Source organism: Crinia signifera, chromosome 9, assembly GCF_055691185.1.
Source record: "Crinia signifera chromosome 9, ASM5569118v1, whole genome shotgun sequence".
Lineage (NCBI taxonomy): Eukaryota > Metazoa > Chordata > Amphibia > Anura > Myobatrachidae > Crinia > Crinia signifera.
The window spans coordinates 130849630-130875089 of record NC_139225.1 but is presented as its reverse complement, the minus strand read 5'-3'; the positions used below and the strand labels follow the sequence as shown (position 1 = coordinate 130875089).

Here is a 25460-nt window from a genome sequence, read left to right as displayed (position 1 = left end):
AAGGCAGCAGACTTAGAGTACAGCTGGGTGACCAGCCTGTGTCAGCCTGTGCGGCTGAGCTGCAGCGTATGGCTGTCAGGGGCAGTGGCCGTAACCACAGTATTGTCGGCCCTGGTCTGAGCGGCCCGCGGAGCATCGTCACCCTGGCTGCAGGCACAGTCAGCAGTAAATCAGTAGCCTGCTGCTCTCTGACAGTGCATTTCAATTGATTTTTTATTTTCTGTTCCTGTTCCAGATCAGATAATCCCATTGTTCCTCTGTGCTCACATCTTTAATTAATGTAACAAGTTCCAGACAATAAAGCGACTCCAACATCATTGATTCTTTTTTCTACCATTTTATTAATCACCTGGGATATTAAGTGCTCTTAAAACTTTATCATCAACGTGCTGAGTCCATCATCAGCGAGGGACAACCAACATCTTATAAGCTCGAGGTCTGGAAGCATTGGTCTTGGGTTCTGGTGTTATATCAATGTCATTTGCGTCCATTGTGGACTTCAATGTGAACTTTTGCAGTATAGTGGTGACGAAGAGGAAGAGTTCCATACGTGCCAGACCCTCTCCTGCACATATACGTTTCCCTGTGGGAGAGGGGGTAATAAAAAATATAGTTATGTTTACCATGACAAACTGAAGCTACATAACCCTTTGAGTGCCAAAATCTCTGTGAAAGATATCAACTAAAAATTCCAGCGTCACTCACATTTGTTATATAAATTCAAATTACAATTGTGTAAAAAAAAAAAATTTGCATGTCCTATATTACAGGTCATTATTGTGAATACAAATGGTTGCTTGACAAATTTCACACCAATTTTGACAAATTCATCTGGCACTCAAAGGGTTCAACACATTTCTTCCATTACACAAAAGAAAGTGATAAACCTAGCTGCGCACACATAAGCAGCTACAATGGGATGAATCAAGGATGTGCCACAGTACACATATATAACATAGTAAATAATAGGTGTATCAAGTGCAACGCTCTACCCCTTTTTAATACAAAGTGTTGGCGTGGTTGGTAGATTGACGAATGAGTAAATAAATAAATAGATGGGCAGGTGATATTGTGCAAAAAACTTTTACTTGGTAAAGGGGTTTATTACATAACAATAATGGTGCAGGAATAAACATAAACAAATGCTTGTGCGGTATAATACATGCGGGTATAAAAATCAGCTACAGTACATGCAGGGCTGACTCTTGTGAGTCTGAGTTCATGCGGGTAAGGGGGTGGTGGGGGGTCTGGGGTTATTATTTGCTCAACCCCAAACCGGACCAGTCACCAAGAGAGTGAAGCAGCTAACCCCGCACAACGTGGGTCAGTGCGCAGGGGCCAAAAGAAAACCGAATATATAACATAGGCCCTTATTCTGATCGGTGCGGTAATATCCGCGTGCGTTCGTGTCGCCGATGTTTTGTGTCTGCGCATGTGCAGAGGCGTCTCTGCGCATGTGCGAGCGGGGCGTACGACCAAATCCCGCAGGAAATGTGAACACTCCGAACAGGGGGTGGAGAGGGGCGTGAAGGGCTATTTGGGCTCATTACCATATGCATACGCCCCGTGTTTCATGGGCGTTCCCATGCAAACGCTGGGCGTACGTATGGTAATGCGGCCGTGACGCACGTGTAGGGGGCGGACATATGACATCGCCGGATGTCAGCTGCCCGCCCAGATCCCTGCTTTTGCACGGAAAAATGTCCGTGTGGTCTGAGGTTGCGGGAGCGGGTGGACCACTCGGTCCTGCATTCGATGGTCTGCGACCATCGAATGATGGGGGAGGTTCCCTGAGATGGAGGAGGCGTATTCCGTGAAAAATACACGTGCGGTCCGTTCGGCCAGCTTCTTACCGCGTACGGACGGAGTTGGCGATCCGTATGGAAGGCGGGGTTTCGCACGCACGGTCCTGGCCGCATATTCGGATCCGGCCGCACCGATCAGAATAAGGGCCATAGTGTTCACTTCATTCTAATGGTCTCAACATATCTCAACATACCTTTTCCAAATGTGTTGGGATACAAGGAAGGACACACTTGTTACCATCTGAACACCCACTGGTCGGTAAGACCCTCGTCAACTACATTTGGACTGTTCTTAAGATAGATGGTGGACTTTATAAGAGACTTTCCTTTTTATGTGACTCTTCCCTGGTGGAATATTATATATTATGTATGGAATAAAGACATTTTATCCCATATAATGTTTGTTGTGAGCTGAGAAACACAATATGATGTATCATCAGAAGGAAACAACCCTTTGCAGCAAATTTTTTTTTGCAATTCAAACAGTTTGGTTTAAATGTTTACATTTATTGGCATTTTTTTTTCATTATTATTCAAAAATTTTCTACATTAAATGTTGAACGATGTTAAAGTTCTTATTTTAAAGTGGCTCGCCATTGGATCTGCTACTAGTGCTAGGGGCTGTTGAGCCTGATTAGACATTTGACTTAAAAGGGTTAAAAGAAAAGGGATAGGCCTGTTTTCACTCAACAAAGGGTGATAACTTATATATATATGTAGCATAATGTGTGATTTTCTGGCCATTTGTCAGAGAATATGAATGATAACTTACTAACTTTTCTTTCACTCATGGTTAGTGGTTGGGTGAAGCCATATATTGTCAAACAACTGTGTTTACTCTTTTTAACTCATAATGATAACAGAAACTACCCAAATGACCCTGATCAAAAGTTTACATACCCCAGTTCTTAATACCGTGTATTGTCCCCTTTAACATCAGTGACATACAGTGACAACAGACACAAGTCTGTTGTGGTAGTTGTGGATGAGGCTCTTTATTTTCTCAGATGGAAAAACTGCCCATTCTTCTTGTCAAAAAGCCTCCAGTTCCTGTAAATTCTTGGGATGCCTTGCATGAACTGCACGTTTGAGATCTCCCCAGAGTGGCTCAATGATATGGAGGTCAGGAGACTGAGATGGCCACTCCAGAACCTTCACTTTATTCTGCTGTAGCCAGTGATGTAGCTAGGTGCCACGGTGCTGAGAGCACGGTCATGTTTCGCCGCCCCCCCTCCCCAATAGGCGCTCACAGTCCAGCAGCCATCAATGTTTCTGATTGGCTGCTGGACTGCAAGCGCTTATTGGCAAGCGCTGCGGTCCAGCAGGAGACTTGAATTAAAAATTGTGGCAGACAGCCGCGCACAATGGGGAGCAGGGCGCGGGCGAGGCAGTCAGGCTGGCGGTGCATGACTCCGGTGCCCGGTGATCAATCAGCGCCCGGAGATTGTGCTCCACCGGCTCCTCCCTCGCTACGCCGCTGGCTGTAGCCAATGACAGGTCGACTTGGCCTTATGTTTTGGATCATTGTCATGTTGGAACATCCAAGTACATCTCATGCGGAGCTTCCTGGTTGATGAGTGCAAATTTTCCTCCAGTATTTTCTGATAACATGCTGCATTCATCTTGCCATCAATTTTGACCAAGTTTCCACTTTCCAGTGCCTTTGTAGCTCACACATCCCCAAAACATCAGCGATCCACCTCTGTGTTTCACAGTAGGAATGGTGTATCGTTCAACATAGGCCCTGTTGACTCCTCTCCAAATATAACGTTTATGGTTGTGGCCAAAAAGTAAAATTTTGGTCTCATCACTCCAAATGACTTTGTTCCAGAAGTTTTGAGGCTTGTCTCTGTGCTGTTTGGAGTATTGTAAGCAGGATGCTTTGTGGCATTTGCATAGTAATTGCTTTCTTCTGGCGACTCGACCATGCAGCCCATTTTTTCTTCTAATGCCTCCATATTGTGCATCTTAAAACAACCACACCAATTTTTTTTCAGACAGTCCTGTATTTCAGCTGAAGTTATTTGTGGATTTTGCTTTGCATCCCGAACAATTTCCCTGGCAGTTGTGGCTGAAATTGTTGTTGGTCTACCTGATCGTGATTTGGTTTCCACAGAATCCCTCCTTTTCCACTTCTTAATTAGAGTTTGAACACTGCTGATTGGCATTCTCAATTGCTTGGATATCTTTTTTTATATCCCTTTCCAGTTTTATACAGTTCAAGTACCTTTTACTGCAGATCCTTTGACAATTTTGCTTTCCCCATGACTCATAATCCAGACATATCTGTGAAGCACTGGATGAAAGATGCAAGGGTCTTTCAGGAGACCAGAAACTTGCTGACCTTTTATACACACACACTGATTACAAGCAAACAGATCACAGGTGAGAATGGTTACCTTTAGTAGCCATTCAAATCCATTTGTGTGAACTTGTGTGCATGTTATCAGGCCAAAATCTCCAGGGTATGTAAACTTTTGAACAGGGTCATTTCGGTAGTTTCTGTTGTCATTAACCATGAGTGACAGAAAAGTTTGTGAGTTAACATTCATAGTTTCTGACAAATGGCCAGAAAATCACAAATTCTGCTAGGGTATGTAAACTTATGAGGACAACTGTATACAGTATGTGAGTATCTGTTACGTTTCTAGCATCTGGGCATCACAGGTTTATTGTACACTGTGACACCAGGTGATGCATGCGGATAAATAACTAATAATTGCTGTTTATGCTTAATTGTTTGAAGCAACATTTTCTCCATTAGAATGAAGTGCTACTAAGGTATTTATCTGACCTTTTTGTTGTTTTTACATATCTTACAATAGATATAAAATATAATGTAAGGCATATTTTTGATAAATATTAAGTTGGGTAGCATGGACTGGATGCCTCACATCGCTGAGCTCATGAGTATGATTCCCATAATGGCCCTAACATGAGGAGTTTGTATATTCTCCCCATGCTTGCATGGGTTTGCTCTGGGTACTCTGGTTTCCTCCCACAGTCCAAAAATATACTGGTAGGTTAATTTGCTAGAAACTAAATTTAACCCTAGCGCAAATGTTTGTCCGTGCACATGCGGTATATAGAGGGGCAGGGACTGATGTGAATGGTTGGGATTAAAAGTGCTATATATATATATATATATATATATATATATATATATATATATATATATATATATATATATATATATATATATATATGTGCAATATAAATAACTGGAAAAATAAAAATGTATTAAGGCTTTTCTTTACATGTTTCCATGTTTTCAATAGGGAGAGTTTTCCAATTTCATTAAAAGCGGCAATCATTTACACTGAAAATCCATGTATTGCCGCTTTTAAAAAAAAAAAAAAAAGGTAAAACTCTCCCAAAATCTCTCACTTTCTGACTTTTCTCACACCTTATTATATTTGGCCTTAGCTCTTTATTTGTAGTGGGAAATCTCAACCAAAGACAGTGACACAGCAGTGCCCCCTGTGGACAGTTAGGTGTAAAATGACAAAGCACTCATGTTACAGCTGAGTTGGGTACGGATCATTGTGTTGACCAAACTAAGGTCGACATGCATAGGGTCAACTTCTGAATGTCGACAGGCCTTAGGACGACACATGGAAAAGGTCGATGTGGCTAAGGGTGACAGGGTCAAAATGTTGACACACGCATTAGGACAACAGTCAAAAGGTTGACATGGGTTTTTCACTTTTTTTGTCCTGAATGTCAACACTGTCCCATGCTTCAAGCTCGGTGACTCGCTACGCTTGACACACTATTACATTTTCCCTCCAAGCCCTAGTGGATGGTAGGGCATGAAATACCGCCTGTCGGCTCAAAGAAACCATGAAAAAGTCCTGTCAAACTTTTGACTGTTGACTTTCCAAATGTCAACCAAATGCTTGTGTCAACCTTTTAACCCGGTTGACCTAATGCGTGTGTCAACCTCATTTCCTGTGTTGACCTAAGGCCTCAATACTGTTTACCTAATGATGGTATACCGCTGAGTTGCAAATCGGCTAGTTACAAACCTGAACAGGTCTGTTCAAAAAAACAACCTGTGCAGTGCTTCCGTGTGTGAAATGAAAAATAAAGAGTTAAAAAAAAAAAAAACAGCCCCGGGCTCTTTGAGTCAATTGTAAAAATACGGGGGAATAAAAGAGGTAGGGATACCCTGCATTTTTTCAACCAGCATTGGGCTTCATTACTCACTAAGGTCATGCCACAGTAGGGGGGGCACATTTATCAAGACATAACCCCCCAATTATTCACACACACCCACCACCAATAAAGGGGTCCCTGCCTCCAGAGCACCCAAGGACCAGGGCTGAAGACCAGGGTGCCAAGTTGATAGCACTCAAGTATAATATATATAATTTATTATTCTTATGATTTACCTGTGGAACTAGAGGTCTGAGAAAGCCTCCCTCACAAGCTGCTACTTGGAGAACCACAAGTACCAACAAGCGGGGCATTAATGGGCCTGCTAGTCAGGGGCAAAGGCAGGATTTTCAGAAGGGGGTTTCCAGTGGGGCGGAGCAAAGCATGGAGATGGACACTTAGGTGACTCAGTATATGCCGGGTCAGTTAAAGTATTTGTATATATATACATACATACATATATATATATATATACATACAGGGGCATCAACAGCAGTGTAGACCCCTGGGCATAGCAATGTATTGGGGCCCCTACCGATCCTCCAGCGGTAGGGGTGGGGAAAGTTTTGATGTCCTGCGGGTGGTAGGGGGTATTATATCAACCGCTCAGCATGTAGGGCCTAGATCAGTAATTTCCACTAATTAACCCTTTACTGCACAGATGGTGGGAGATGGGGTGGGAGAAGGGGGCATTGTGCTGAATGAAGGGGCCCTGATACATAACTTCCAGGGTGGCAAAGGATGTTTAATATGCAGAGGAGGGGTGTATAGTGGAGTGGGCTTATTATAAAACTATAGAATCCCACCTACCAATTGGTATTGGGAACTAGGGGATCAGAGTTCAGGAGGTAGATCTGCCAATGAGAATATAAAACTACATACCAGGTGTGTGGAGCTGGAGCAGTAACCAGCTGCTGGAAGGCTGATATCTCTGGTTCTGGGAACAGTAGAGACAAGCTACTAGTGTCCCTCAAAGGGAGAGAGTCCCAGCTTTTGTGATGCATTATAAATAAAATGTAATAATAATCCAAGCTTTGTGGCATATAGCTCACATTAGAACAATACAGGGTACACAGAACAAACCATAATAGGTACAGACAAACTAAAGCTGGTAACAATTAACAGCACCATGTTTTTAGTACACAGTACAGCTGAGATGTAGGGAAGCAAAGTAGTTGTCTAGAAGAAGGAGATGTTGCTTTATCATGTCCCGCTTGAGCTGACAATTTAAATTTCTCAACTCTTTGCACCTATGCAGATTTGTGTCCATAAATTTCTATTTAGGTAATTGAAAATCTTTTTAGGATTGGTATTGCTCTCTGTGGCTATGCATTCTTAATTTCCCTTTTAGCTAACCCCTTTACAAATGTTAATTATTTGTATTTATTGAACGCCTCCTTGTTCCCTGTAATCTTGTAAATTTGAAATCTTGTTGTTTAATGCTATCCTTACTTTTTTGTCCAACCATGGTGGCTTATTCCTCTTGATTTTATCCTTATTGTCTTTTGGAATGTTTTTATTTTTTAGCATTTCAAGCAATTTTTTATGCTTCTTCTGCATTTTTCCCCTCAAATAATGCATCCCACTCAATTTTTCTTAAAGATTCCCTGAATAATTTGTTTGTATATTCTCTCCGTGTTTGCAAGGGTTTACTCCAGTTACTCCGGTTTCCTCCCACAATCCAAATATAATGTTAAGTTTATTTGCTCCCAACAAAATTAGCCCTCGAATGCCTGTGGTAGGAAATTTAGATTGTAAGCTCCACTGGGGCAGGGACTGATGTGAATGGGCAACTGTGCTCTGTAAAGCGCTGCGGAATATGTATGTGCTATACAGTATAAGAAACTGTTAATAATTAAATATAGTTGTTTAGAGAAATTGATTTCCAGTTAGACCATGTTGTGGTCACTGTTTCCCAGATGTTCAAATACTTTGGTATGCGATACACAATCTATATTATGTGTTAATACTAAATCTAATACTGCCCTGTAATGAGACGGTGTTTCTACTGATTGTGTAATATAGCCATCCTTAAGTAAGTTTAGGAAACCCCCAGTTTAAGCTGGCATACTAGACTCATTTAACCAGTTGATGTCCAGAAAGTTAAAATCCCCCATTATTAATATTTGCCTCTACTGATTTTTGGATTTGGTCTAAAAGTAGTGCCTTTCATTAATGTTAGGTGGTCTGTAACATACTCCTAATTAAAGTTTATTTGATTTTTTGTTATTTTACATTATCTCTGCCCACACAGCCTAAGCATTATCCTTATCTACTGTATCTCCTGAGCCCATTTCCTTTACACATGGTTTTTAAGTTTTATCTTACATAAAGGCACGCGCCCCTCTTCTTTTTTTCTCTGTCTTTTCTGAAAAGGGTATATCCCTCCATGTTCAGAGCCCAGTCCTTTGCGTCTCATTGCACCATGTCTCTGTTATACCAATTATATCATAGTGGTCACTTGTGGCTACAGTTTCTAGATCCTCAATTTTGCCTGACAAGCTTCTTGGATTGGCCAGCAAGCATTTCAGTTTACTTTCTCTCTTTTCCCTTGTCAAGGTTTGTGGATGTTCTTGTCGTGCTAGTTTTTCTCCCTGACCCCCTCTTCTCCACCTTCCATTGTCTTGCATACAAGCTCCTCACTATTATATCTTTCTAGCATATAGTTTCTTTTTTTATCCCCCCCCCCCATGTCTAGTTTAAAGACTCATCCAACCTTCTAACCATCCTGCCTCCTAGCACTGTTGCCCCCTTAACATTCAGGTGCTGTATAGATTGCCCTGTTTGAGAAGTCTGACCAGTGCTCTAGGAACCCAAACACCCCTTGCCTACACCACCCCCATACCTGTTGAAAATGGCATGAAAGCATCATTCTTCTTAAAGCCACCCTTCTCATCAAGAAAGTGTCCAGGATCAAACTTGTCTGGGTTCTTGAACTTTTGAGGATCTTTCAGGACGGAGGACAGGAATGGAACCATCAAGGTTCCCTGAAATTACATTTAGACATGTCCATGACATGGGTTAGAAGATGTAGTGTGTGTCATGATGGAGCATGTCAAGAGCTCAGGCTAAGGAAAATAGAAACACTGAGGGTGTTAAAAAAATACTCATAGCTCATTAATACAAATCATACTAATTTATCTTTTCTTCTTTCTAGGCGAAGCCCGCAGAGGAGATTCTTAGCTTCATTTGGCATGGGACAGGGATGAAGCTTGATGTCAATAAGCCCACCCCTTTGCAGTAAATGCCACGATTCATGAGTCCGTGCAGAAGGGACAAGGCTTTAAATGATGCAATTTCAATGATTTAGGCTTTTGATTCAAATTGCATCATTTTAAACCCACCCCCTCCACCTAGACCCGCTAATGCCGGTATTTGATTGGCAGACCAGGGGCTGAAGGGAGTCTGCAGGGGGGGGTCCAAATACATGAGGGAGGCTTATCCACTCTTTCCAGGATCCAGGAGGGGGACATGATTTTCAAGAGCCTCCCAGCCTTTCCGGGATGGCAGGCAAATGTATTAGGCGGGATGTAATGTCACCTAAGTTCAGTGGCCGTGCTTGATGTCTGTGAACTTGGATATTTTTTTAATGGGGCAATCACTTACAAGGCATGGTTTTCCCTTGTAAGTGATAGCCACTTTAAAATAAATATCCTAGTCCATCTGGCATCCCACAAATCACAACTGGGGTGGGATGTGCACTAAGAAGGAGTGGTTTTGCCTTGTAAGGGATTGCACCTTTAAAAAAAAAAGATGTGGCATAACACCCTGCGCCTTGGGCCTAATATCAATCAATTACATGGCAAAATAATCCAAGTTTTGCAGTGTAAATGATTGCCGCTTTTAAAAAATGAGAAAACTCCCCCAAATTCTCTCACTTTCTGATTCACACACCCTATTAAATTTGTCTTCTTCTAATATCTCATTGTCAGGCATTCCTTACTGCTACAGTATCTGTGGCAAGAATACCTTTGGAATATGATATCCCCTGAAAGTTGTGTCTTTGCTGGCTGCGTGCATCAGTCCTGCAGGAACAATATCAGCAAATCTCTGCATCTCGTGTATAACAGCGTCTGTGTATGGCATCTTACTCCTGTCCTCCACTGATGGGCAGCGGTCTCTGCCTATTACATTGTCTATTTCCTCATGGATCCTCCCTGAAATGACATAAATAATAATCACAGTAAGAAACAAGACATATTGCTCATTATAAATAGAGAGCACAGATTGGAAACATAAAATATGGGAGTAGCACCATTTGTTTGTCAAACTGTACATTGAATCTTAAAATTAAGAAAAAGCAGATACTTTGTAAGCCCATATGATGCTCTGCATGGAACTAGCAAGGGAACAATGTCCTAATTTGTAGTAGGGCATGGCCAGATTAAGGGGGGGGGGGGGGGGCGTTGGGGTACTGTACCCTGGGCCCACGTGTAGTGATTGAGGGGTAGATTTATTAAGGTTGGTGAAGTGATAAAGTTTCTGTTCACCAGCCAATCAGCTCCTACCTGTCATTTTTCAAACCAAGTCTGTAACTTCAGTTAGGAGCTGATTGGCCTTTGATAAAGTATCAGCCACATTATCACTTCACCGAGCTTAATACATCTGCCCCTGAATAACTATGGCAGTTACAACAAGGAATAAGTGAGTAACAGGAAGACAGAGTTTGGTGGTGGTAATGGGAAGCTGGAGAGCCCTGGGAGAGCAGCTAAGCCATAGGGGCAGATTTATTAAGCCCGGTTAAGTGATAAAGTGTCTGGATTTTATCACCGGCACATCAGCTCCTACCTGTGAAGTTACAGGCTTGGTTTGAAAAATGACAGGTAGGAGCTGATTGGCTGGAATAAAAACAAGACATTTTATCACTTCACCGAGCTTAATAAATCTACCCCATAGAGAGGGGAGAGAGATGGGGGGGGGGGGGGGGGGGGGGGCAGCACAGCCTTCCCCAGGAATTTACCTGGCAGGGCTGCAGACTTTAAACTCATTTGCATTGCTTATGTCACCTTACCCATGACATCCACTGTGTTTTCTTCATTCTCCACCTGATGCGTTGCAGCCTTTAAGATATTTTTAAGATCTGAGGGAATGACTCTAGGGTTTATTGAATGGTGAGGGCTACCATGCAGGAGATTGGTCATATGTACCTTCAACACATGAGATAAAACTGTTCACCTCAGAAATACCAAAAGATGGAAGATGGATAGTTACCACCCTGAATTGGATTATTGCAGTATCTTTGTCCACTAGTGTCTGTGTGTTCGGCCCAAAACCGGTGTTAGTAACCTTGAATCCACTGGAGAGAGTTTGTGGAGGTGACGTATCAGCTGAGTCCTTAGCTCCAAAGCATGGAGTATAAATCCAGATGGTTGGTGGTGTAAAATCCCACAAGCCATTAGATGATAGGAAGGCAGGCAGGAGTCCCAAGGGGTTGGTTCGGACTGCAGTCCAGGTTATTCTGTAGGTAATGGGTATCCAGATGACAGCTTATGACGCATTTTGGAGGTAGCTTTATTAAAGGTAGGTTCGGGCAAATTGTTAATTTATGGGTGCCAGTTATTTAATTTATCTATACCATGGTGTTTTTATAATGTAATTTTATGATTTATTATATTAAATGTTGTAGTCAGAACAAGCAGTTGTTTACTTTCACAACAGAGGTGATGTTCTGACTACGAAAAAAGTAAAGAAATCTTGCCTGGGCGACTGTAAAGGTGTCCCCACAAGATTGATAAACCTGATCCACTAACTTTAAACAGATTGGCATAGGTCAGTGGTTCCCAAACTGTCTGCCTAGGCATCCTGGGGTGCAGGGCTTCTCCCAGAGAGGAAAGAGAAGCAAGTATGCACCATTCACAGACTGCAAATTGTTCATTATTTGGGCAGCACGGATGGTGTAATGCCTCACAGCACTGAGGTCATGAGTTCGATCCCCACCATGGCTCTAACTGTGCAAAGTTTGTATATTCTCCCCATACTTGCGTTGGTTTCCTCCGGGTACTCCGGTTTCCTCCCACAATCCAAACATATACTGGTAGGTTAATTGGCTCCCAACAAAAATTAACCCTACAGTGTCTGTGTGTGCGTGTACATGTAGGGAATATGGATTGTAAGCTCTGCTGGGGCACAGACTGATGTGAATGTTTAATATTCTCTGTAAAGCGCTGCAGAATATGTGTGCGCTATATAAGAAAAGGAAAACAAATTGTCTAAGGCGCTAGGGAGTCTCACAGCGTGTAGTGTAACTTTGAGCTTCCCATGCATTTTTCTTTCTTGCGCTATATAGGAAACTGTTAATAAATAAATAAATTATTATAGAGTGTGTCAGGCCACAGGATCCTGTCGCTGTAATGTTCCGGTAACACATGAAGAGACTTCACTTCATTCCACCATTCATGCTACATGTCATTGAAAAAGTGGGTTTTATGCCCCTATTTTATTTTCTTTAAATTAAGTTTAGGTGTGTGACTGTTTACCATAAATATCTTATAGATTTATTTTCGGTAACTGAAAAGGTGGAGGTCACTGTGTGACCAGAGAGAAGGGTGAACAACAAGGTTTTTGGGGCACACTTTGACAAATGGTAATGTGTGAATTTTAAAACATAACTTTTAATATAATGTATATGCTAAAAAGATGGGTACGTATTGACAAATAATAAATCACACTTAATTAATACAAGAGAAAAAAAATATTATATATATATATATATATATATATATATATATATATATATATATATATATATATATATATATATATATATATATATATATATATATATATATATATATATATATATATACAGACTCCAAAAGAATGGCACTCCAGAGGCAAAGTTCAGCATATAAAACAAGCGTGTATTAAAACATCAAGCTTTCGGGGTTGGATCCCCTTCGTCAGGATACACTAGTGTATCCTGACGAAGGGGATCAAACCCCGAAAGCTTGATGTTTTAATACACGCTTGTTTTATATGCTGAACTTTGCCTCTGGAGTGCCATTCTTTTGGAGTCTGTGCATTGAATTTTCATTGGGCACCGGGGCCCGCTGTACATTTAACTTCATCTATATCATTGAGTGCCGGCAGATTTGGATCTTCTATATATATATATATATATATATATATATATATATATAGCCACTCCAGATAGCGAGCACCAGCGGTCTTAGTCACCAAGAATTTATCACAACCACACAGGGTTTGCAAGCTTTCGGGCTTCCTTTATTCCAGCCCTTCGTCAGGCAACAATTACAAAAGCATAATGCACAATACAGATCTTAAATAGCAGTGTACATACCAGCGTGGTCAGACGCCGTCCTGGCCCGCAGCGTGTGCGTCCGCCGGAAGTGGAGGGCGCACCCTCATCAATCCTCCCCGTCTCGCACCGCTGAGCGGTCGCCATGGCAACGTCAGACACAATCAGTCTCTTAAGCGCTGAAAGAATGCGCTGTGACTGTAAAACAAGTAAATAAGAATAAATATACAATACATACATAAAACAAACATATACAAAGCAGGATCAACCTGGAAAGAGCACAAACTCTATATACCTTAATCTCACATAGTTTTTTTAGTATTGTGAGAATGCAAATGAAAGCGGGGAAAGTTTATCCAAGCATAGGCCAATTGCCTAGGAGCAGTATAGAAGTGCACAGACTAATAGGGATATATATGTGACCTAATCTACAAATATGCTCATATTTAAATGGTCATTAAGACCTTTGGGCTTGACTGTATCCAGCAGATAAATCCACTTGGATTCAAGGCGAAGGAGGCTTTTATGCCGGTCTCCACGCCTTTTATCCTCGGGCACATGATCAATTATGACATGCTTGAAATTAGCAAGACTATGTTTCATTTCATGAAAATGTCTGGCAAGGGGCTGATCCGATATTTTTCCCCCCAGAGCTGCTCTTATAGTCGTCCGATGCATCGCCATCCTCTCCTTAAAGGGTCGGATGGTTTTGCCTATGTAGCATAAGCCACACGGGCATTTTACCATATACACTACATAGGGCGTACTACATGTCACAGCATGTCTGATCGCGTACTTTTTTCCGGACTGAGGATGATAGAAGTTTTTTGTAGCAATCATATGTTGGCACGTAGTACAGCCAACACACTTAAAACACCCTGGCTCATGTCTACGTATTCTCTTGTCTACCAACATATGTTCACTAACATCACTATGAACCAGCCAGTCCCTCAAACTCTTTCCTTTTTTATAACACGGCATGATTTTAGCCTGTTTGAGTTTTTTTAGGTCATTGTCATTCCCTATAACTGGCCACAACTTATTACTCCAGTATTTTACATCTTGATGGGCAGTGTTGAAATTTTGCACCCAATGGATTCTTTCACCCGTATTCAAGGCTGCAGTTTTAGCTGGATTAACCAGAGCTTGTTCCCTGGTTACTTTAGCGACTTTCTTTCTGGCACCCTCCAAAATATTATCTGGGTACCCACGATTTTTGAATTTATCAGTCATACCATCAAAAGTCGTCTGTATTGCAGCCGGGTCACTGGTAATACGTTTTGCTCTCAGGTACTGAGAATAGGGGAGACTGCGGATGGTTGCAGGGGGGTGATAGCTATCTGCCCTAAGCAACATGTTCCTGTCAGTTTTCTTAGTGTACAATGAAGTACAAATCTTGTTATCAACAATCTTGATCAGGACATCCAAATATGCAATTTCTTCAAGATTCATCTGGAATGTGAACTTTATTGGACAATCTCTGCTATTGATGTCTAAGACTAATTTTTCAAAATCATCGGGACGTCCCCTCCATAACAGGAGGACATCATCGATGTACCTTTTATAAAAAATTATCCTGTCTCTCACTTCTCTATCAAAGAAAAACTCTTGCTCAATATCTACCATATAGGTATTAGCGTAAGCGGGGGCCACAGGGGATCCCATGGCACACCCGCTTACTTGGAGGTAGTACTTGTTGTTAAATAAAAAATAATTTTTTGTAAGTACTACCTCAAGCAGAGACAGAAAAAAATTCACTTCTGGTCCATCGTAAAGCGGATTGTCCAATATTAGTTTTTTTGCTGCCGCCAACCCTCCCTCGTGGGGGATGTTGGTGTAGAGGCTGGTGATGTCCAGGGTGCACAACCAGGTGCCATCTGGCACATCACCAACCTCCCGCAGCTTCAACAACAAATCTGTAGTGTCTCTCAAATAGGTATCCCCACTCTGTACACACGGCTGGAGAAAAGCATCCAGATACTGGGAAATGTTATTAAATAATCCACCCCGGGCGGATATTATTGGCCTGCCCGGGGGGTTCTCCAATCGCTTATGTATCTTTGGCAGTGTGTACAGAATGGGGACCCTTGGTTGAGACACTTTGAGGAAATCTCCCACTTGTTCCGAAATGTGCATCTCAAATACAGCACCATCAATAAGTTTAAACACATCAGTTTTATAACGGTCAGTGGGATCATTTTTCAATTCTAAGTAAACATTATTATCGGATAATTGCAGGTAAATCTCATTGCAATATTGGTGGACATTTTGCACAACCACCCCTCCCCCCTTGTCCGCAGACCTAATGACTATGTCACGATAGCCATTCAGGTCTTTAAGAGCCTGCCACTCAACTTTAGACAGGTTATTTCTTCTTGTAACTGACTGTTTCTGTGATTCCATTACTTGAGAGTCCAATGCTTTCAAATACCCCAGTATCGCCACATTGTGGGTTACAGGGTCAAAAGTCGACTTATTGCAAAATCGTTTAGATGGAAGTGTATTCACTACATTGACAGGGGTTATATCAGTTCTTTTCTCAAAGAATTCTCTTAGTTTAAGCTGTCGACCTAGATGGTATAAGTCTATCTTCCAATTAAGGCTGTTGAAGGGATTTGTTGGCACAAAACTTAACCCCTTGTTCAACACCTTAATCTCATTCTCTGTCAAAGTCCTGTCAGATAAGTTAAATACCTGATTTATTTGTTGCGTGTCTTTTTCTTTGTAGCCGCGGTATCGTTTGCCGCCTCTCCTGGTACGTTTCTGGGTCGACCTCTGCCACGTCGTGTGGTCACCCCTAAAGGGTGCTTAGCTCCAGCATAATTCTGGCGGGCAGAGTCATCACCTGAGGAGGAGGGAGCATCACTTGAATAATTATTGGCTTGGAAACGGCCTCTGCGCTGATTGAAATTTCTGGCATTGGATCTTGTATCTGCCTTGCCAGACAACCATCTGTACACCTGATGTTCAGAATAATCTCTATTCACAGTGTCTAGCTTCCTCTTTTTAAAAGCAACCAGTTCAGTTCTATAGGCCAACAATTGTGAATTTATTTTTTCCATCCAATCCTGCGTTTTATCTTGTAACAGGATTTTTTTATTCATTCCCTCAAACTCCTTAATTTTGTCACGTACTAGCTTTAATTCTCGGCCAGCTTCTTCCACTACAATGGTCATCAGATCTAGCGAGCATTTATTCAACACCGCGATCCATTTGCGACAAAATTCGCCATTGTGGCGACCAATCGTAGGTGCATTATTCACCCGGAAACCCCGGGGTATTTTTTTATCACGCACATAGTCAGACAATGTAATGCCATGCAACAAAAAGTCTATTTCCTTCTTTTTTAAACGCAATAATTGAAAATAAATATCATCTGCTGTAGCATCTCCCAAGGAATCAGCAAACTTTTCAGTAAACAGAATAGCTTCAGTTTCACTTTCAGACAGGCTCTTGGTCTCAAATAACGGCACCTGTGTCCAATCAAAACCACCAGCTTCATCCATAGCGTATATAGAGTAAGCAAAAGATATGTTGTAGACCAACACAGTTTTTCCCAGACTTAGCACAAGCAGGGATACGCTAGTGTGGTTTCAGCCTGGAAATCATGCACAAACAGTACACTGTATCTTAGTGTTGGAGGTGCTAAACTGTCTGAGTAGTGTCACAAACCGCAGTCTGTGTGTCCACACTACTAATACATACAAGTCCAGCAGACGAGCACCCTCCTTCCAACAGAGCAGCAGCCGCAGTGCTTCAGCCAATAAACAAATATAGCCACTCCAGATAGCGAGCACCAGCGGTCTTAGTCACCAAGAATTTATCACAACCACACAGGGTTTGCAAGCTTTCGGGCTTCCTTTATTCCAGCCCTTCGTCAGGCAACAATTACAAAAGCATAATGCACAATACAGATCTTAAATAGCAGTGTACATACCAGCGTGGTCAGACGCCGTCCTGGCCCGCAGCGTGTGCGTCCGCCGGAAGTGGAGGGCGCACCCTCATCAATCCTCCCCGTCTCGCACCGCTGAGCGGTCGCCATGGCAACGTCAGACACAATCAGTCTCTTAAGCGCTGAAAGAATGCGCTGTGACTGTAAAACAAGTAAATAAGAATAAATATACAATACATACATAAAACAAACATATACAAAGCAGGATCAACCTGGAAAGAGCACAAACTCTATATACCTTAATCTCACATAGTTTTTTTAGTATTGTGAGAATGCAAATGAAAGCGGGGAAAGTTTATCCAAGCATAGGCCAATTGCCTAGGAGCAGTATAGAAGTGCACAGACTAATAGGGATATATATGTGACCTAATCTACAAATATGCTGACGGTCACACTTTTGACGGCGAAATAGTCAAAACATAGAAGTAGGGCTCCCCAAATTGTCAGTTTAAGATAGTCACAAACAAATCTCTTATAGGTACACAAATAGTGATAATAATAGAAATTGACAATCAATAACAAGTACTGGGTATGGGAGGAGCCGACAGATCAAGGACGCCCTGACAGCGCACCCCTGCTGATGAAATATATTATTGTTCCCGGTGCAGAATAAGAGACACAGATAGGGTGCTACCTCCTCGAGACAGAGATGTATCTGCTGTCCAGATTATTATACAGCTACTGGTATTCCCAAATGGTCTCCCAAGTTGGTACTAACCAGACCATTCACTGCTTAGCTTCTGAGTGCGGGATGGTATTCAGGCGGGCCAGTGATGTATGGCCGTATTAAATCTCGGATGAGAGTACCCCCATATCTCTTAGTCGGAAGCTAAGATGTGCTTCTGCTTTTTGACCAATGAGATCCAAAAGACCTGTTGCAATCGCGCATTGCAGGCAGATTCGGAAGTACAAGGGCAAATGAGAGAGTCACAGAAAATGAGTGATGATAGGAGCACAGAGGTGGATATCAAGGACCCTCCTTCTGCTTTCTGCCATCTACCAGGGGAATCAAATGGCAGGTGAGAGTGGTAAGGGCCCCAGATGAATCCAATCCGAAAGAGAGAGTAAATTCCAAAGGGATTGTGTTGGAATGTACCCTATTCTCTGATGGAGAGCGGTGCAGAAGGTGTCAGTACCAATGTATCCGAAGCACCAAACTGAACCGAAGGGAGAGTTTACTGATTGATAATGGTTGGGCCACCACTAGGTGATGATGGACTGATGACCTATTTGGTCAATCTCAGATGCATATATTGTATCATGAAACATTCAAACGATAATGTCAGAAATAGATAGAAAAAATAATCAATATATGTGAATTTAAGCACAAATGGTACGAGAGGGATGCAATTGCATAGCGAACCCTCACAATCCAATTAACACGGAAGGAGAAAGTATGAGTGCATATAGTACTGTGTCTCAAATTGTATTATTTGCAGATTGTGTGGTGTGTAGGGAGGCCAGGTCCAATCTGCCTGAATCTATTGATGGTAATCAAATAATTAAGGACACTTTTAACACTCTTATTATGCTCCAACACTTAGGTAAATTACCGGCTAAAGCAGATTGCAAATGAGTGACAGAAAGAGAGAATTTAAATATCTGAGACAACACTGTGTTGAATACAAAATACCAAAAACAATTTTCATTTAAGGGAGTTAACGATACTCAATTGTGCTCATATAATCAATAAATTTAGGAGCAAATATAGAAAAAAGACAAAGCTTGTATCATAAAATTATTGCACAAGGATGGTAGTTTAGGAGTAAATCAGCAGAATGTGACAAAAAGATAACAATTATATGGTATAATTGTTGCACAAGGGTGATAATTGGGAGCAAATCGGCAGAATATGGCAAAAAGACAAAGCTTATATCATATAATTACTGCACAAGGGGGAAGATTAGCTCTTGTATATAGCCGCAGAGTATGGAGTAAGGGCCGGCAGGAGAGACCGATACCACGCTGCCTGTGCCTGTAGTGACAGGGGCAGTCCGTGGTCTCCAAGTCCAAATATGTCAGCGGGGTTACCCAGAGCTGAATGCTGCAGGTTAAATTGAAGCTGAGTCTGTGTACTCGAATCAGCTAACAGACTGTACGCCGGCACGCCAGACCGATACCACGCCGTCTGAGCCTGTGATGACAGGGGCGATGCGTGGTCTCCAGGTCCCGTTTAGCCGGCGGTGTTACCTGCAGAGGGATCACTTAGTCTTCCGATACTGGATGGTGGTTGCCGCTGAGACGTAGCGGTCTGCTGCTCTGTGAGATGGTGTGCAGCTGATTGAACAGCTGATCCGGGGATGGCAGGGGTGACGCGTCAGGGGCGTGCACTTCACACGTGTTTCGCCTAGGGCTTGTTCACAAGTGACACGTTATTTTCGGTAACGTAACCTTTGAAATGTTTGACTAAAATGAAATAATCTTAATTTTAGCTCTGGTTTCCGTTGTTATCCAATCCAGGTCACAAGAGGCGTTACCATTTGTTTGAATAGCAATAATTCTGTGTGTGGGCAAGAGCCAGCATTTACCTTGTGTTACACTCTAATAGTGGTACTCTCGCTGGTGGCAGTAACCACAAAGAAATTACCACACGCGCTGAAATACTGTACCGGTGTCATGTGGCAGTGATCCACAGATTGGCGTATCTGGGGAATCGCTGCGCTTAGGATCATGACACATGTTCTAGGGAGGAATACTTTAGCTGTGCAGCAATGTGAAGTGTCACCCTCTACAAACTGGAATATTCTTCAGTGTAAATGACTTAACCACTTGAGTGGTATGCCCGGAAATTTTCCGGGCTCAGCTGCACTGCTGGGCCTACCACCAATATCAAGGTGTGCGCCAATGGTGCCTTCAGCTGTGCACCACTGGAACATCTCCAGTCGGGGCACCCCACCTCCTCTCCCCTCCCGTCACTCCCCCTCACCTCTCCGCTCCAGCGATCGTATGCAGGAGCTCCCCTGCCGCCATTAGTTTGCAGCGAGCAGGGCGGCAGGCTCAGGAATGTTCACCACGGTTCGGAAGGACTCGAGAGTTCTGATGCCCCAGTCCTCCCGAGCCGCCTCGTACATCCCCAAGCCACCCATTGTGAATGGCGGCTGGGGCAGTGGCAGGGCCTGGGAGCTCCGGCGTACGATCCCCAGAGCGGAGATGAGGGGGAGCGACAGGAGTTGGGGGTGCGATGGGGGGTGGCCTACTGCTCTGTGGTGAGTTTTGCTGGGGTAGGACACATCTGTCCTGGTAGGTTTGTCCTGCTCCAGCAAAACCCACCACTCAAGGAGTTAATGCTCAATGCACTCTTTTGTTTTTTTCACATATGTAACAAGCAGCAGTATTACCTTGTATCTCAGGGTACTTCTGCAGAATCAGGAAGCCATATCTCAATGTTAAACTTGTAGTTTCTGTTCCAGCAAAGAACAGGTCAATTACTGTCCCCTGTAGGTTCTCCTCACAAAACTCTGTGTTTGGGTTATTTTTTTCCTGGAAGATATTTAATGATATAGTCAGTAACACTACACAGAAAGCACATCCACTCAGTGGTGTGTTATTGTAGCTAATCTAATTTTTGTACCAAGATTTTCCACAGACTTTACCTCTTCCATCCTCATGAGGAAACAGTCTATGAGGTCTCGTGGACAGTTCTCATCCAGTGTCTCTCGGTGAGACCTCGCCATGTCCATCACAAAGTCTTTTATGTTTTGGAAACTTGAAAACAATTTTTGGTGAGGACCAGGAACATAGCTCATCAAGGTTGGAAATAAACCATAAATCTGAAATAAAATATGATATAGTAAAACAGCATAATATATTGTATAGAAGACTCCTTCATATATTAGATCAATTTGAATTTACTCTACTCTTGATATATGTCACAAACTTGGGGTGCACTACCACTCGGGGATTGGCTAGACCTGACACAGGGGCGCGGAGTCTAACCGTGCCGGGGGTTTTCTGCCAGTGACCCCTCCAAGCGGGATATGGGCTTCTGCGGCACCCGACACGCCGGTCGCGGCCCCCTGGTCAGGTTCCCCGTATGAGTGGTGGTAGCTTGTGGAATATGGAGCGTGGTCGTCAAGCCGGGTCAGTAACAGGTGAGCAGATACGGTACCAATGGATGCAGCAATGGTTAGTCAAAGTCAGGCCGGGTCATACACAGGAAGGCACAGGATGCAGTACACAGGGAGCAGGCAGGAGGATGGTCAGAGAACAAGCCAAGGTCATACACTGGATGTCACGGATGTAGTACACAAGGAGCAGGCAGGAGAATAGTCAGGAGAATAGCCGGAATCATACACTGGTAAACACTGGGTACGGTACACGAGGATCAGGCAGGAGAATGGTCAGGAACAAGCCGAGGTCAGATGCAATAATCAGAAGTCTGGAATAGTACAAGGCACTGGAACGCTGGAGCTGGTGTGAACCTATACTCTGGCAGCTTCTGTCTCCCAGAGGCTGCCCTTTATAGGAAGCACAGGGAACCCACAGGTGAACTAATCAGTGGGCTGAGCATGCTCAGTTTACACTGAACTCTCCTGCAGGAGAGTTACCCAGGTGTAACTAATTAGCTGAGCTCAGATCTCACAGCACAGTTCAACTATACAGAGCTGTCAGCAGCAAGGACTCCTCCAGGTGCTGTAATTAGCAAAGCTCAGGCCACACAGACTTTCCTTGCAGCATGGAGCAGGCTGAACAGACAGGAGAAGCCACAAACAAACAGGTAGGAAACAAACAATAACTGAATGTTGTGACATTACCCTCCCCTCTAGGGGTGGGCTCCGAACACCCCACATGGATACTTTCAAGGTCGCCTGCGGTGCTTCTTCTTTTTCTTAGAAGAACACTTAGATCCCTTCAAGGCTGGTGACACCTCTGGCTCTTCAAAATGGGCTCTGGCCAACACTAGACCACCCAAAAAAGGAGCAGCATCGTGTTCAGAATCATAATCTGAGTTGGAGTCTAGTTCTGGGGTGCAAATCAAAGATTTTTTAGCGGATGATTCTTTGAGACCATGAAGTGCTAAAGAGCCGACACGGATGCCCCTAACTATTGAGTTCTTCGATTCAGATCTTGGCAAAAAAAATTTTGCAGAAACTCTATGGTTTTGAAGAGGCATAGGCAGACTTTTAGCCAAGGAGGATGAAGGAGTCTTAGATTCAAATTTCTCGATCACAGCCCTGGAGAATGATATCAGATCTTGCAGTCGAGGATCATTGGCTTCAACAAGTGGACTGACCCATTTTAGTGCTTCTCCCCGGAAGGATAAGATCATAAATTTTACAATATTTGCCAAATTGACTCTGGAAGATGGATCATGATTCATGGCATCTAAGTAGTGATCCGCTAAAGCCTGGTAATGGGCAAGGTTCCCATCAAAACAAATATCTTCAGAAGACTCTTCAGCTGGCTTTTGTGTACTAGCCAACCCTGGTGGGACCTTAGACACAATGGATGTCTCTTGAACTTGAGGCACTGCTGACGCCTTATGGATGTCCAGTACAGTAGACATCGGTACTTTAGAAATTTTTTCTTGGCTGACATGTTTAGGCCCAGGGGTCATGGAAGCAGACCTGGAGAACGCAGAGGTAATGGAGACAGGCCCGGAGGCAACGGATGCACACCTGGAGACCATGGAGGTAGGCCCGGAGGCCGCGGAGACTGGCCCGGAGGCCGCGGAGACTGGCCCGGAGGCCGCGGAGACTGGCCCGGAGGCCGCGGAGACTGGCTCGGAGGCCGCGGAGACTGGCTCGGAGGCCGCGGAGACTGGCCCGGAGGCTGTGGAGACTGGCCCGGAGGCCGTGGAGACAGGCCCGGAGGCCACGGAGACAGGCCCGGAGGCCATGGAGACTGGCCCGGAGGCCATGGAAGTGGACCTGGAGACCACAGAGGCAGGCCCGGAGGCCACGGGGACTGGCCCGGAGGCCAAGGAGATTTTCCCGGAGGCCATAGAGACTGGCCCGGAGGCCACGACACACAAGTCCTCATGCCCGTAGGCAAGGGCAGATGGGTCCTCATGCCCGGAGGCAAGGGCAGATGGGTCCTCATGCCCGGAGGCAAGGGCAGATGGATCTCCACCAGGAGTGACAGACCTGGAACCCCCACCTGGGGTGAGTGACTCGGAACCCCCACCTGGGGTAAATGACTCAGAACCCCCACCTGGGGTGACGGACTCGGAACCCCCTTCTGGGGTGACGGACTCAGAACCCCCTTCTGGGGTGACGGATTTGGAACCCCCTTCTGGGGTGACGGACTCGGAACCCCCACTTGGGGTGACGGACTCGGAACCCCCACTTGGGGTGACGGACTCGGAACCTCCACTTGGGGTGACGGACTCGGAACCCCCACTTGGGGTGATAGACTCAGAACCCCCCCTTGGGGTGACGGACTCGGAACCCCCACTTGGGGCGATTGACTCGGAACCCCCTTCTGGGGCGATTGACTCGGAACCCCCTTCTGGGGCGATTGACTCGGAACCCCCTTCTGGGGCGATTGACTCGGAACCCCCTTCTGGGGTGATATATAGAGCCCCTTCTTGAGGCAAAGTGCTCAATGGCCTAACCTGGGAAGCCACACTCAGAGACCCTTCCTGGGGTGTGGCGACCAGAGGATCCTTTTGGGGGGCAACTCTCGGAGATTCCTCTTGGGGTAGTGTACTCAGAGGCCCTTTTTGGGGTACCACTTTCAGAGACCCCTCTTGGGGTGCAGTGCTCGGGAAACCCTCCTGGGGCGCAATGCTCAGAGACCCTGTTTGGGGTGTGGTACTCTGAGACCCTGCTTGGAGTCTGACAGTCTGAGACCCCTCCTGGTGCACGACACTCTGAACCCCGTTCTGCGGCTTGAGAATTTGAGAACCCTCCTTGGAAATTACCCTCCGAGACCCCTTCTGAGGAAAAAGACTCTGTACCCCTTCTTGGGGCTCGCCATTCTGAGACCCCTCTCGGAACTCGACACTGTGAGAGTCCACTTGGGGTGAAACACTTTGATGCCCCTCTTCGGGCAAGACACTAGGAAGCCCTTCCTTGGGCAAGACACTAGGAAGCTCCTCCTGGAGCACAATACTCGGAAGCCACTCCTTGGGCTGGACTAACAGAACCCCCTTCTGGGGCTGGCTGGACAGAACCCCATCTTGGGGTTGGACACCCGGACTCCCCTCTCGGAACTTGACACTCGGGTTCGCTTCTTGCGGTTTGACCGAAAATTTACTGCTTTTAGGTAAAAAGATTTTAGTTCTTGGACCCCAGTGATAGCCATGCAACTCTTCCTGAGTGGGCACAGAAGCAATAACCTTATTCCTGGCCTCTCGGAGGGAGCAATCCCCAATCAAATGGTCCTGGCCTCCACAATAAAAACATAAATTTAAGGACCTGCGTCGCTGGCGTTCCTCATCTGACAACTGGGGACGAGGCCGACTCACGTACTTGTCCTTAAAGGGCACAGATGTATTTGCCAATGGGGGACCCGGAGTGGAATCTGAGGGTCTTGCAGGCACCAAGCCCACAGTAGACTCGCCGAGCAGTTTGGTGACAAGGGTGAGGACGTTAGACAGCAGCTCCTGTAACTGCTGTATTAGCAGGCGAGGCACCCTAATGGACTCCGGATCAGAAATCACTGGTGTTGGAGAGGGTGGAGCGAGATCCAATTGCTGCTGCAGAGTTTGCAAGCTTTGCATAATCAGAGCTTGGTACTGTCCATGCTTGTCAACCCGGACCAGCAGGTGTTCCAGGAGTTCTTTATGAGACATGCCACTAACAGCATCCATATTCCAGTTGGGCCAGAGTATTCTGTCACAAACTTGGGGTGCACTACCACTCGGGGATTGGCTAGACCTGACACAGGGGCGCGGAGTCTAACCGTGCCGGGGGTTTTCTGCCAGTGACCCCTCCAAGCGGGATATGGGCTTCTGCGGCACCCGACACGCCGGTCGCGGCCCCCTGGTCAGGTTCCCCGTATGAGTGGTGGTAGCTTGTGGAATATGGAGCGTGGTCGTCAAGCCGGGTCAGTAACAGGTGAGCAGATACGGTACCAATGGATGCAGCAATGGTTAGTCAAAGTCAGGCCGGGTCATACACAGGAAGGCACAGGATGCAGTACACAGGGAGCAGGCAGGAGGATGGTCAGAGAACAAGCCAAGGTCATACACTGGATGTCACGGATGTAGTACACAAGGAGCAGGCAGGAGAATAGTCAGGAGAATAGCCGGAATCATACACTGGTAAACACTGGGTACGGTACACGAGGATCAGGCAGGAGAATGGTCAGGAACAAGCCGAGGTCAGATGCAATAATCAGA

General features: G+C 44.6%; 1 protein-coding gene and 1 pseudogene across 2 annotated transcripts in view; both read right to left on the bottom strand.

The window, feature by feature from the left end:
• Nucleotides 1–321: 321 nt before the first annotated feature.
• The window catches only part of LOC146036038 (cytochrome P450 2A4-like), a 59420-nt gene continuing 34281 nt past the window's right edge, over nucleotides 322–25460 (bottom strand). For both annotated transcript variants that reach the window (XM_083159805.1, XM_083159806.1), the window contains 5 exons: nucleotides 20767–20943; nucleotides 20512–20653; nucleotides 9933–10120; nucleotides 8809–8950; nucleotides 322–583 (listed from right to left, as the gene is read on the bottom strand). In XM_083159805.1, the coding sequence (XP_083015931.1) occupies nucleotides 402–583; nucleotides 8809–8950; nucleotides 9933–10120; nucleotides 20512–20653; nucleotides 20767–20943 (831 nt within the window). In that variant the 3' untranslated portion in view covers nucleotides 322–401. The remainder of the gene's footprint in view (nucleotides 584–8808; nucleotides 8951–9932; nucleotides 10121–20511; nucleotides 20654–20766; nucleotides 20944–25460) is intronic.
• LOC146039925 (5S ribosomal RNA) lies at nucleotides 17843–17962 on the bottom strand (annotated as a pseudogene).